This window comes from Drosophila willistoni, unplaced genomic scaffold (assembly GCF_018902025.1).
Source record: "Drosophila willistoni isolate 14030-0811.24 unplaced genomic scaffold, UCI_dwil_1.1 Seg143.1, whole genome shotgun sequence".
NCBI classification, from domain to species: domain Eukaryota; kingdom Metazoa; phylum Arthropoda; class Insecta; order Diptera; family Drosophilidae; genus Drosophila; species Drosophila willistoni.
Genome location: NW_025814102.1, coordinates 1,514,696 through 1,527,030, shown reverse-complemented (window position 1 = coordinate 1,527,030; position 12,335 = coordinate 1,514,696). Strand labels below are relative to the sequence as shown.

Below are 12,335 nucleotides of genomic sequence, written 5' to 3'. Positions count from 1 at the left end.
TTGTATATTAAATATGTATAGAGTGAGTCCTTTGATCTTTTAGGAGATAAACAATTGGCTAGACTGATCACTTCTTACTAATTGTAAGACAGTTTTGCTCTTAAAGGGGGCAAAGGGTGGAAAGTTGTAACTTTGTCTATAGAAATGCATCTAAAATTGCTTTGATTCTATAGAATTTATTAATCCTCAAAGCTGCAATTTACTAGAGACAATTGGGATACATTGTATGCCATTTAATAGTCACCAATAATTATTTTCTTTTTCATACATTATTTGATTTTTGCAAGGGTATAAAAATTGTTTACAACCTAAAACCAAAAAAAAAATTAGCCAAAAAATATGCGATTGTGGAATGTTACGAAAAATTGGTGCGCAGCACATGATAATTTGGAAATATTGCCATTATAAGTAGGTATATAGATAGATATAGAGAGAGATCAGGCATGTGCCTGTAGACTCAATTTATATAGATCTCCCCATGACTTATGTGTTTAACATAAAACAGATGACGGAACGGCAGCTGTGTCTGCCAATTTGATTTCATCAACTTGGATATCCATAGACATACATACATATATGGAAATGGAGGTGACTACCGTCGAGATGGTAGAGGGTGGAGCTAAGGGCGGAGATGGACTGACGCAATACAGAGAGATTAATATCATTTGATAAGCAGCAGCCCATTATTATCACACAATTGTTATCGTCTAGTCGTCGTCGTCGTCGTCGTTGGTGCAGTCGTCTCCGGATTTTCACTGTCAGTGCATTCTGGAGGTCACAATGCATCTGTGTTTGATGCTTGCTCTGATGCTGATGCTGGGGGTAAGTGTATTAACAATTGATTACTCTTAATTAAGTGTAAACCGGTTTGCTTAGAATCTAGTCTTGTGAATTTTACTTACTTTGCAGCTTCTGGTGCAATCCCCAACCATTGGCATCGATGGAGCACCGACTTCGTCGTCAAGACGTTTGCTCACAGCACGAGATTATTGCTTTCGTTCGGGAAAATTGTCAGATCGTCAACGTTTGCGGCTGGATCACATGGCGTATGAGAATCAAGAGTATGCACATCGTTATGCATATTGCTTCTGGACCAAACTGCACCTTTGGAATGATCAAAACGGTTTTCAGGCTATGCAAATTGTCAATCATTTCGGAGGACCTGACCGCTTGAATGTCGAGCAAGCTGTGCCCGTGATCAATAAATGCAATTTGTCGACCAGACCAGGAGCGGCGTCCAATTGGTGTTATCGGGCATTTGTATGCGTGTTGAGAACACCCGTGGGTGAATGGTTCCGTCGTCATATGTCCGATGTGATCAATGGCAATGCTTAGGCAGGCTCTGAATGAGAGGAATAAACTTTCGACTTTTCCATGTTTTTTTGTAGCCTTTTTTTTGTTGTTGTTTTTTTTTTCTTTTTTGACATTCACCTTGGTGTGGAAATTTGAAATGCTATCGTAGTAGGCAAAATTCAAAAATATGTTTCAATAGAGCAATTCGATTCTGACCGCTTTTAATTGAATGAAATTGATAAATACTGGCAGAATATGAAAAATCAAAATATTCGTAGCTTTGATCAGACAAACAACGACTCTATGGATTCCGTTTCACGTGGTACTACTACTGATGATTGCTGTGCCACAAATTCCCCAACTACATTGAATCCAATGACTTCCATTGCAAGCGATCTTTGCCCGGATAAACAGAAGGATGAACCGAATAATGCAAATCAGCAGCAACAGCAGGAAGAGCAGACTAAAGGGTCAGTGATTGCCGACGAACAACAAGCCGAGCAAAAGGACGAGCAAGACCAAAACAAAGGACAAGAACAGCAGAAGGATAACAATAACGATAACCAGGACGGTAACCAGGACGGTAATAAGGACGATAAAAAGGACAATAATCAGAACCGTGCCGACGCCAAGGAGCCGAAAAAACGTTGTGATAAATGTGGCAAGAAGCTGGGCCTGATTGGAGGTTTCCCATGTCGCTGTGGCGGCACCTTTTGTGGCTTTCATCGCTACAGTGACCGTCATGAGTGCAGTTTTGACTATCGTGAAATGGGTGCCAGCCAGATACGACGTGACAATCCGGTTATAGTGGCCAGCAAGTTACGTAAACTTTAAGAGAGACGGCGGCCGTAAACCTGAAGGAGGGAGGGAGGGACTATGCCGGAACATGAGCGGCAAGAAGCAGAAAGGAGAGAGGAGCAGAAAAAATATCTCGTTATCGTGTCTGTTCTATATATTTTTTTTTTTTATACATCCATCCTTTTAGATTTCACAATTTCACTTTACAAATCCGGAATAAGCTGAACTAACATGGAATCAAAGATACAACACCAAACATAAAACACTTTAAGCAAATTTGGAGAAAATAGTATGAATTATAGTTAAATATGAGAAAATGATTTTGTTGGCTTAAAAAATTTAATTGGGCGGTAAAACTGGGTACATGGTACATACAATCGGTTATCGATAGCACTTTTGGTGTGCCACCGTTTGTCGTCTCTGGTCACACTCTAGGCGAGCACATTTTAAAAACATGCCCAAGACTAAAACGAAAACGAAAACAAAAGGCAAATTAATGGCCATTGATGACACTGAAGTTCTACCCAATGCCCCAGAAGCCATGGAGGACGACAACGAAGAAGCAACAGAAATTGCTGAGGCTGACAACTCCACCGGCAATGAAAACGACGACGACGACAACGTCGATGATGAGGATGAAATGGACTTGGCCAATTTTAAGGCCAACACTGACAGCAGCAAATCCCAACTGAATGCTCCGGCAAAGAAACGCAAAAAGGGCATCATTTATATATCAAATATACCCAAGCACATGAATGTAATACGGATTCGGGAAATTCTGGGAGAAATGGGCAAAATTGGACGTGTTTATTTGCAGCCGGAGAAGCAATTAGGTAAGTTAATTTAGTTTTATATATCAAATTATTACTTTAATGGAATTGCATTGCAGGCAACAAGAAGAAATCCAAACGTAAGAAATACAATATACACTTCACCGAGGGTTGGGTGGAATTTGAATCGAAACGTGTGGCCAAACAGATTGTGCCCATGCTGAATAATAAGCAAATCTCGACGCGCAAGAAATCCCAATTCTATGACTCGCTGTGGAGCATGAAATACTTGCCACGCTTCAAATGGGTCCATCTAACCGAACGCATGAACTACGAGCAGGCTGTCCATAAGCAACGACTCCAAACTGAAGTCTCACAGGCTCGCAAGGAGACGACATTCTTCCAAAATAATTTGGACAAGAGCGAGTATCTGAAAAAGCAAGCCAAGAAGGCTAAGCAAACGCAAAAGAAGGAAAAGTCATAGAAGGCAAGGCAATTAATATAATTAATTAATAAGACTGTATACCTAATCCAATAATCAGACAATGCCAATGAAAATGGAATTTTTTTTCAAATTTTTGTTTCTGATTATCTAACAAGTGTTTAATTAACTAATTCGAATTTAAATGATTCTACATTCTATTTAATCTCAACTTTATAATGACACGAAAATTAATGGGATTAATTAGATCTACGTTGGCTAAGATCCCTTGGACCACGGAGTCTTTTAGTGACTACACTATTGGAAGACATGGTGGCTATAAGCCAGGGTATATAGTGCTCTACTCTTGTAAAGATCATGGGACGATTGCGATTATTACAAGAGCTCCAACCGAGTGAGATTAGGCCAACAAGATAATAGCTTTGGCTGCCAATGCCATTGTCGTCGAGCAACATCAATGGACCACCCGAGTCACCATGGCAGGTGCCCGCCTCAGTTGATCCGCCAACACACATTTGGCCAATATTTATATCGCCATAGACACTCCTGCAGCTGGCACTGGATAGACATTCAACACTGGTCCTCAATTTGATAGGACTACCACCATAACGGATGTTCTCTGTATTACCCCAACCGGCAATGTCCATGGAATAGCCGCCATAACGATGCTCCTCATTCGGATTAGCTGGCGGCAGGCAAACGGGCATAATGTATTCGCTAAAAATCACAGCTTCCTTCAGTTTCAGCAAGGCTACATCATTGGCGTAATTGTCATGACGTCCTAGATTTGCTTCGTTGGGCTTATATTGCTCATGCACAATAATCTGTTCTATTTGAAAGTCCTGATAAGCTGGAGCACAAATCCGATCTTGCCTGAATTGCTGGCAATCTGGATTTGTGGTAACGTTCCATTCACCTAATCGCACTTGCTGTAACCGCGACGTACTTGTCGCATCGGGCACACAATGGGCAGCGGTTACAATCCAACGTGGATGTATAAGGGATCCGCCACAGCGACTCGTATACTCCTCACCTGGAAAATGAAAATTGATGATCATTCGAACTTCTGGCCAATTCAAGCGGACATAATTACCATCTGTGGTGTAGCGGAGCAAGGCCATCCATGGGAAATCTTTGATATGAGTCACCTGACCCATAATAATGCGATTCCCAAATGAATATCCGCATAATCCAGGCTGGGGCAAGATGAACTCTGATGTTTTGGTCGATCGTTTATTTGGACAACAAACCAAATTTGTTATAACTTTACTCTTACATTGACTGTGTATTGAGTTGGGGAAACTCTCTAAATTCTCCTTGCACTCATCTTGAGGCAGACAAAATCCAGAATCAGCCGCATCGATGCGACAGCGTCCAAAGTGTTTGATTGGTTCTAGAAAAGGGAAAAGGCTAACCCCACATAAGAAAGGAGCATTCTGTATTTCACTTACAATTTTTATATATATTTCTTACTTCCTTCAGTACTTCGGTTCAACGTCAGCCAGAGGCAAATAATGCTCAATCCAAATAATCGCAAATTCAAGCAGCTCTTGCTCATTGTTTTGTGCTCAACCATTAATTAGGGAAACTAAATAAACAATGAAACCTTAGTACATAAACGTCTTATCAATCGATCGAGCCCAGTTCTGTTCTTGCTCACTTGATCCGCTGATGTTGCTGGCTCGCTCTTTTATTCTGACAATACCGGTATCTCAAGTGATTCTCATCTGCTCTCGCATACACCAAACATATGTATGTACATAAATATACATATATAAGTACATATACTAAGTAGTTGCGTAGTTAAAGCTGGAAAAACCAGATTTTAAATATGGAAGGTTAAAATGCAACAAAAAAAACACAGCATATTATCTATGCGATTTATAATTTCCCCATGTGCAGCATCAAACGAATTCATTAAAGTAAAATTGAATATATTAATTTCTTTTCCCCTAGTTTCTTTTCCCAATGCCAGAGTAATCCTTTGAAAAACCAAATTTTATATACGCTAGCAAGTTTTTAATTACTTTATAGTCGTCAAAATGGAAAAACGTTTTATCTAAAAAGTGTAATGTTTGCAAATAACGAAGTTATTGATCAAAGTCACTGCTTACCGACGATTGTTCCCCTGGGAGCTATATGATATAGTCACCCGATCTTGATCAAATTCTGAACAGCCATTAATAGGTATGTTAAACTGGGAAATATAACTTTTTATGACAATTCCTTTAAAAGTAAGGAAGTTATTGACAAAATGCACTGTTTCTGACTGATCGTTCCTATGGGAGGTATATGATATAGTCACACGATCTTGATCAAATTTGGCACAGTCGTTTATAGGTGTAATAAACTCACCAATATTAAATTTTACAATAAGCTCAATAGCACTGTACGTGACTTTGCCATTTGTGTGGGAGCTATATGATATAGTGGTCCGATCTGGCTGAATCCGAAATATACAAACTGTGCAGTAATATATACTGCCTACATTCAAAATTTCAGCCCTGTTACGGTCTAGGAGGAGTTGATCCAGACGGACGGGCATGGCTATATCGACTCAGCTTCTCACGCTGATCAAGAATATATATTACATCCATACCACCACAATATTTTTGAATTTGAATATTGAATTTCCCACACTTGGCAAATTCGCTCAGGCCTTAGCATTTCCGGCTCAGACCTTAGGACTTTTTCAGCTGCTGTTATCGATAATTATCTAAACATCGATTGGTAAATATTTACTTTCGTTACTCGGGCCCAAAACAGCCTTAAACTACATAAATTTGGTACCAAACGAAAGAGAAAATGCGCCTTGTCGATTTATTATGTAGTTTTTGTGCAATTAACAAAAGAAAAATCATGTTCTTAGCGGGACTATAGCTAAAAGTAGCTGTTTCCGGCTAAAAGAAGCTCTCAAATTTTGAGATAGCGTTGCCAGGTGCCAAATGTCGGATACTCGAATACGCGCGCTTTTTGAAACTTTTGTTCGGACTATTCTCAACAATCGAAAATATTGTTGACTTTACATTATTTCTTGATTTGAGCGGAATATTCCTTAATTTTATAATTTATTGTTAGAGTAAAATATTTAGCTGCCAGGGCGGTCAAATAACGAGCCAAATAAAAAATAGCATTTGCCAACACTAAAATCTAGCTTTAGCCGATTTTTTCACTTTTCAACACTGAAATCTCGAGTAGCTTAAGTAAATATTTACCAATGTTGTTGCAATTCAGGGCTTCCTCACCAGAATGTCATCACTAAATGTCAAAGTTCTTTAGCATTTTCATGCTCCAAATGCTTACTGGGTTATTGCATTGACTTGCTGTTCCGCCCCTGGACAATATGTTTTTTTGTTGTTGTTCAAAAACACCGCAAATTTGTTAGAGTTTTTTTTTTCTCGATTTATCATAAAAATAACGATTTTCTAGACAATCACAATTTACAAAATGACAACAACCGACGAGAGTATTATGGAGCAAATGCTGGGTAAGCTTTAATTTGCCAATTGCCAATATTGGATTTACAAATTTCTATTTGCGGCTTCTCTCGTTCCGTCTCTCGCGCTCTCTCTCTTTCTTTATGTTGGTCTCTTTTTGGCCAGATCGCGCAACAAATCCAACGAAGGAGAAGGTAGATGAATTGGGCGTGCAAATGTTTTGCCTGGTTGTACGTAGCAATACCCAGCTGGTGCAGAAAGCCCAGGAGATGATTATGACCAAAGTGCGATCCGCAAATGTGACAGAGGCGACTCGAGGTATTGCGGTAAGTAGGCAGACGGGCGGGCGGGCATATTTTGTGGGTGGTAGTTGGTGGGTTGATGGGAGCATTGTACGACAAAGGCGAGAGAAGCTATGAAAAGTTTCCAATTGCACACACGCAGTTGTGTGGCTGCGATTAGAGACAACATTTTGTTTTTATCAATATTGATAGGCCACAGGGGCGGAGTAATAGTGACCCTCCAGCCCATTGGGGCCGCATAAGCTAACACCATTTCACAACATAACATTTCAAAATAACAAAAGATTGCACTCGTTCATAATTTCTATAAAGAACTTCCCTTCTTCTAAAGCTTTCAATGTTGCTCTACAGATTCTGAAAATTACAATCTTCATCATCTTCGATTGAAACGTCATTATATATGTTTAGGCCTCTCTTCGGCCCTCTTTTCAACAAGAGCTCATTCTAAGATAACATTAACAAATAAGTCGGGTATTCCCCGCTAAATTTCTAATGCTGTCTCAATATGTTGAAGAGCAAAGTAAAATCAAGCGACTGGCAAAAACCGGTTTTTGTTTAAGTCAAAGCAAATATTAACTGTTGTTATGATTTTAGCAAATAATTTATAAAATGGACTGTCCTTATTTAACTCTTTTTCATTCTATATCGAAATCTAGAAGTGATTATTGTACTTTTAAGAAAAATTCCTTCTGTGCAAAGACTAAAACATTATAGAGAAAATATACATTCATATGTAACTATTCATCATCATATGTAGAAACTGTATAAGATAAAGATCCGCAGATAAACTGATTAGAGACTCATATTCTTCAGTGACAGATCGACGAGTGGGAAATGAGGAATACTAACTTTTCCAACAACGTCACTTCTTAAAAATTAAAAATTCATAATTTTTCGTACAATTATCAAATTTTAGCTACTGGAGGAATGCATGACTCAATGCGGTGACGTTTTCCAAGATGAGGCAGCTAAATTTCGTTTCCTCAATGAACTCATACGATTGGTATCAAAGAAATATAAAGGGGATAATACCGCCATTGAGGTGAAACAAAGGATTATGGAATGCCTGCTGCTATGGACAACGGATTTTCCACAACGTCAGAAAATTCGTGATGCCTACGATATGTTAAGGAAAGAGGGCGAAATCGAACATGGTCAGGCAACAGCAGCTGTGGCCAAGCGTGAGAGCGTCCTGGGCACAATCGATGAGGCAATGTTTGCCAAATTGGTAAAGAGCAAAAATCCGGAGAATTTTAAGCGTGCAAATCTATTGTTACAATATCGTATGGCCCAGGAGGCCAGACGCAATGATCTACTGGCCCAGCATCGTCTCGTCCTGCGCGAAGTGCAAGAGACAATGCAATTGCTCAATCAAATGTTGGACACATACGATCCAAGCAATCAGGATGTGAATGAGACTATACATGAGCTCTATCAGAGTTGTAAGAAGCATAAGCCAATCTTTCAGCATTTACCACAATTGCTAGATGATTCGGATGCTCAGTTAACTGGTAAATTTTGATATTATGGGCATCTCTAATGAATTTAACTAAACTCTATTCATGTTATAGCTGATACATTGGACGCAAATGTCGCTTTAGTGGCAATTATGCAACGCTATAAACAATTGGTACCTACATCCTCTCAATCGACAGCTTCATCATCGCCTTCTGCTCCAGCTTCAGATACTGCTGCTCCTCTTCGCACTACTACTACAACAACTACAACTACTACTGCAATAGCTGGAGTAACTTCTGGTATAAGCTCCTCCTCTTCCAATAATGTACAGCTTCTTAGTGAGTTGTTAGGCGATTTAATTGTTGATGATGCGACACCAGCAGCAGCAGCAACAGGAGCAACGCAAGCTGCAACGGCAACAGGAAAAGATGCAACCTCTGCAGCAAATGTATCCAGTACAAATAGTTTCTCGCCTTCTGCTGATGCCGCGGCCAATCGTCTGGCCGATTTGAATGACATTTTCAGCACTGCATTGGCTGAGGGCGAAAACCATCAGGGCACGGTCTTTAGCAATGGAACCACTCTATTGGAGCCCCAAATTCTGAGTCCCAACCCAGCAGGCGATGCTTCAGAAAATGGCAAATCCTTATCAGCCACATGCTCAAGTGCTGATCCTCTTAGGAAAACACCTGGCACAGCTCGCAAAATGCCTCAAATTGATATGTTGAGTGAACAGCTTTTCCAGCAGATTCTGCCATCGTCTCAGGAGCGTATGGCTAGTTTTAAGCGTGATCCCGAGAAGGTCACTCTCAATGATTTGGCACGCGAACGAATGCATGTGAGTCCGGCAGAAGTGACGACAGTAACAACAGACCTATTGGCTAACCATGATGATGATCCATTGCTTAGCGATGCACCAGCCTTTGGGCAGGAGATAACAACAGAACAATTAGAGCCAGAACAAAAGTCAACAAATGTAATTGAACCAGAGTCAATAGCTAAACCGATTGCCCAATTACCCATTAAACATCTTAGTGAGATAAATATAGAGCTGGATGAGATAACGGCCACTGGAGAACAGCGTGTGGTTCTCGATGATGATGATATACAAATGAGTTTAAATTTTACCGAAGATCGACCCAGTCATCAGGTGTCGGTCATTGTGATAACGGTTCAAAATAAAAGCCGTCAACCAGTCAAAGATTTCCAATTCGAGGCGAGCGTGAAAAAGGTTTGTCGAGAGCAATTTGAAAGCAAATTCAGGAAACGATTGTTAATTTCATTCATTTTGATTCACAGCCCTGCAAGGTGCGTCTTTTGCCGCCTACGGAGAGTGCAATGCCGCCGCATAAACCATTTCGTCCTGCCACGCCCATCAATCAAGTGATGCTACTGCTTAATCCCACCGGCAAATCGGTGGATATCACCTGCATTGTGGGTTACAAGCTGGGCGATGATCCTGATCCCATTAAAGAGTCAATTGTGGTTCAAGGCATTGACTATGTAGAGTAAAACTAATTTCCACCCATTACGTAGCCAAAAAAGAAAAAAAAAAAACCCGTCCTTTTGGCAACTTCAAAAAACCAACCAAGGTCAATTTACAAAATTAATTGAAAATTTAATTTTCTATATTTTGTTTTTATTTTATTTTTTTTTTTTTAGTATTTGTTGATAATATTTACCCCATATTCGTCCCCCTTTTGGCATCTCCTAATCGTAAAGCCATATTGCATTCTATGGTACTTATACAAAAGCATATAAAATATATATATATTTAATTATTCCACTTTATTTATTTGCCTTTGAGGTTTTATATTTTTAATCTTTTTAGTCCTCAACAATAAAAACAAAAAATTATATCAAAGATTTATAAATTGTAAAAAAAAAACGAAAAACCGTTCGAATTTCTTTTCGACAAGTGATTAAAGTTAGTATTAATATATTATTGTTGGTTTAATGGATTTCAAGCAATGCCCCTTCCCTCCCCCTTCCCCCGTCTTAACCACCACCCACTCCATGCATCTCAAGATCTTAGACTAGAACCTTTTTTTCCGCATAGATTTTACAATTTATTTGATTGGTTCTATATACACAGACATAGAGATATATCGATTAGAATATAAAAGTAAATATATTTAATTATGGAAATTTTATAGTTAACTAATTTAATTGCATTTCATTTTATTAGGTCGTATTGCGAATCATTTCACTATATACATACATAAAATCCAATTACATTTTTTAGGCAGTCTTTCCATTTAATGAACGCGACTTTCAATTCAATTATTCAATATCCGAATTGAATATCGAATTGTAATAAAAACTACGTCATGTCATATTAAAAACTGTCTACATGGTTAGATCTTATGTTATAGGCAATTATCTGTCTGGTATAAACGATTTAAAAAGAATCGAAACATCTTTTTTAACTTTCATATACAGACACAGGATTCAATTCGGTTATAGCCACATATACATATATAGAATGCCGAATAGTACATAGTATATTCTCCATTTTGTTTTGCTATGTGGTAAACTATTTACTCACAATCTCATCCTTGAAAGATAAAGCTGTAATGGCCTTGGTGTGGCCCTTGTAGTCGCGTATTTGACTCTTCGTGTGGAGTTTCCAAAGACGTGCCACACCATCGGAGGAGGCGGTGAAAAGCCATTTGGAATCGGCTGAAAATGCTGCATCCCAGACCCAATAATTCTCGATGGATAATTCGCGCCATTTCGTAAAATCTTCGGTCTTCCAAATGCAGGCGGTCCCATCGCCTGATGTGGTCAACAGAAGGCGAGAATCCGGTGAGAATTTACAGCGCAGGATATAACGTGAATGGGCTGAAATTTTCTTTTTCGGGCACAATGTGCTCATCTTTTGGTCGGGACTACTTGTGAGTGACCATATATAACAGTTGCCCTTATTATTGCCAGCGGCCAGATAATGGCCATCCGGCGATATTGCCACATCCTGTATAGAGGCATCCACTTCGGGTACAATTCTCTCGTGCTTCTCCGACTTGACATCCCACAGATAGACACTGCCATTCTGCGAGCCCATGCCGATTTCCACCTGATTGGGATGCAAACAAGCGGCATTGACGGGTGCCTGGCAATCGAAGACACGGGAACATTGTGGTGGAGCGGCAGTCATATCCCAAATGCGGACACGATGATCCTCGCCAGCGGTGAACATCCAATTACCATCCTCCTGGAATCCCAAACGTGTGACATTCTTTTGGACACTCTCGAAATTAATAACCGGAGCCGTACAATTCGATTCCAGATCATACAATCGTATGCACTGATAGCCACAGGCGGCCAATCGCGTTTTATCTGGTGTGCGATCCAAGGCATTCACTTGCTGAAAAGCAGAATGTAATTGTAGTTAAAATTCTTCGATTCCCCCTTATCCCCCATCTCTTACAGAAGTCTCCACAAAGCGCATGGTCTTGATGCAGTTGCCGGTGTGGGCCTGCCATACTTTGATTGTATGATCATACCCGCCGGTGGCAAGTATTAACTGGTTCATAGTTTCCATTAAAAAAAAACTTTATGCTATATTTATATGTACTCTATATGTATATGTTACAATGGTATCCTTCGTTAGGTACCCGGGGATCGCGTTTGGACAGAAAATGTCACAACATGCGTTGCACTTTGGGAATAGATTCACCTGTAACCCTAGGGTTCAGGGAAGGTGCAATTCATTTAATGACAGATGACTGAATTACGGCTTTATGATTATCTTGATATTTATTTGTGAAATATTGTTTTGTATATATTATAATATTAATTCGTTTCAGTGTGGCCAAACTCGTAAACTTGCGAC

The 12,335-nt window shown here is 39.6% G+C and overlaps 6 protein-coding genes across 7 annotated transcripts; 4 read left to right on the top strand and 2 right to left on the bottom strand.

Moving 5' to 3' along the window:
* Positions 1-731: 731 nt before the first annotated feature.
* On the top strand, positions 732-1,379 carry LOC6648480. Its single transcript, XM_002070936.4, has 2 exons — positions 732-822; positions 910-1,379. The coding sequence occupies exons 1-2, from the start codon at positions 781-783 to the stop codon at positions 1,333-1,335; spliced, it is 468 nt and encodes a 155-aa protein (XP_002070972.1). The 5' UTR covers positions 732-780; the 3' UTR covers positions 1,336-1,379.
* A 151-nt stretch (positions 1,380-1,530) lies between these two features.
* On the top strand, positions 1,531-2,411 carry LOC6648479 (AN1-type zinc finger protein 6). Its single transcript, XM_002070935.3, has one exon. The coding sequence runs from the start codon at positions 1,549-1,551 to the stop codon at positions 2,125-2,127; it is 579 nt and encodes a 192-aa protein (XP_002070971.3). The 5' UTR covers positions 1,531-1,548; the 3' UTR covers positions 2,128-2,411.
* A 91-nt stretch (positions 2,412-2,502) lies between these two features.
* Positions 2,503-3,436, top strand: LOC6648478 (pre-rRNA-processing protein esf2). Its single transcript, XM_002070934.4, has 2 exons — positions 2,503-2,924; positions 2,981-3,436. Exons 1-2 carry the CDS (start codon positions 2,546-2,548, stop codon positions 3,343-3,345), a joined length of 744 nt encoding a protein of 247 aa, XP_002070970.2. The 5' UTR covers positions 2,503-2,545; the 3' UTR covers positions 3,346-3,436.
* A 46-nt stretch (positions 3,437-3,482) lies between these two features.
* LOC6648477 (serine protease easter) lies at positions 3,483-5,059 on the bottom strand. Its single transcript, XM_023179088.2, has 3 exons — positions 4,777-5,059; positions 4,397-4,696; positions 3,483-4,336 (listed from the first exon to the last, which is right to left on the bottom strand). The coding sequence occupies exons 1-3, from the start codon at positions 4,877-4,879 to the stop codon at positions 3,543-3,545; spliced, it is 1,197 nt and encodes a 398-aa protein (XP_023034856.1). The 5' UTR covers positions 4,880-5,059; the 3' UTR covers positions 3,483-3,542.
* Positions 5,060-6,658: 1,599 nt separating this feature from the next.
* Positions 6,659-10,291, top strand: LOC6648476 (ADP-ribosylation factor-binding protein GGA2). Of its 2 annotated transcripts, XR_006954816.1 has the most exons (6): positions 6,659-6,790; positions 6,906-7,066; positions 7,959-8,553; positions 8,614-9,731; positions 9,800-10,092; positions 10,163-10,291. XR_006954816.1 is itself a non-coding variant. In XM_047012421.1 (5 exons), exons 1-5 carry the CDS (start codon positions 6,751-6,753, stop codon positions 10,010-10,012), a joined length of 2,127 nt encoding a protein of 708 aa, XP_046868377.1. In that variant the 5' UTR covers positions 6,659-6,750; the 3' UTR covers positions 10,013-10,291. The 2 variants fall into 2 exon arrangements, 1 of the variants encoding a protein (XP_046868377.1); XM_047012421.1 differs by having other exon boundaries at positions 9,800-10,291.
* Positions 10,292-10,510: 219 nt separating this feature from the next.
* Positions 10,511-12,317, bottom strand: LOC6648475 (protein LST8 homolog). Its single transcript, XM_002070931.3, has 2 exons — positions 11,931-12,317; positions 10,511-11,867 (listed from the first exon to the last, which is right to left on the bottom strand). Exons 1-2 carry the CDS (start codon positions 12,042-12,044, stop codon positions 11,037-11,039), a joined length of 945 nt encoding a protein of 314 aa, XP_002070967.2. The 5' UTR covers positions 12,045-12,317; the 3' UTR covers positions 10,511-11,036.
* Between the last annotated feature and the right edge of the window lie 18 nt (positions 12,318-12,335).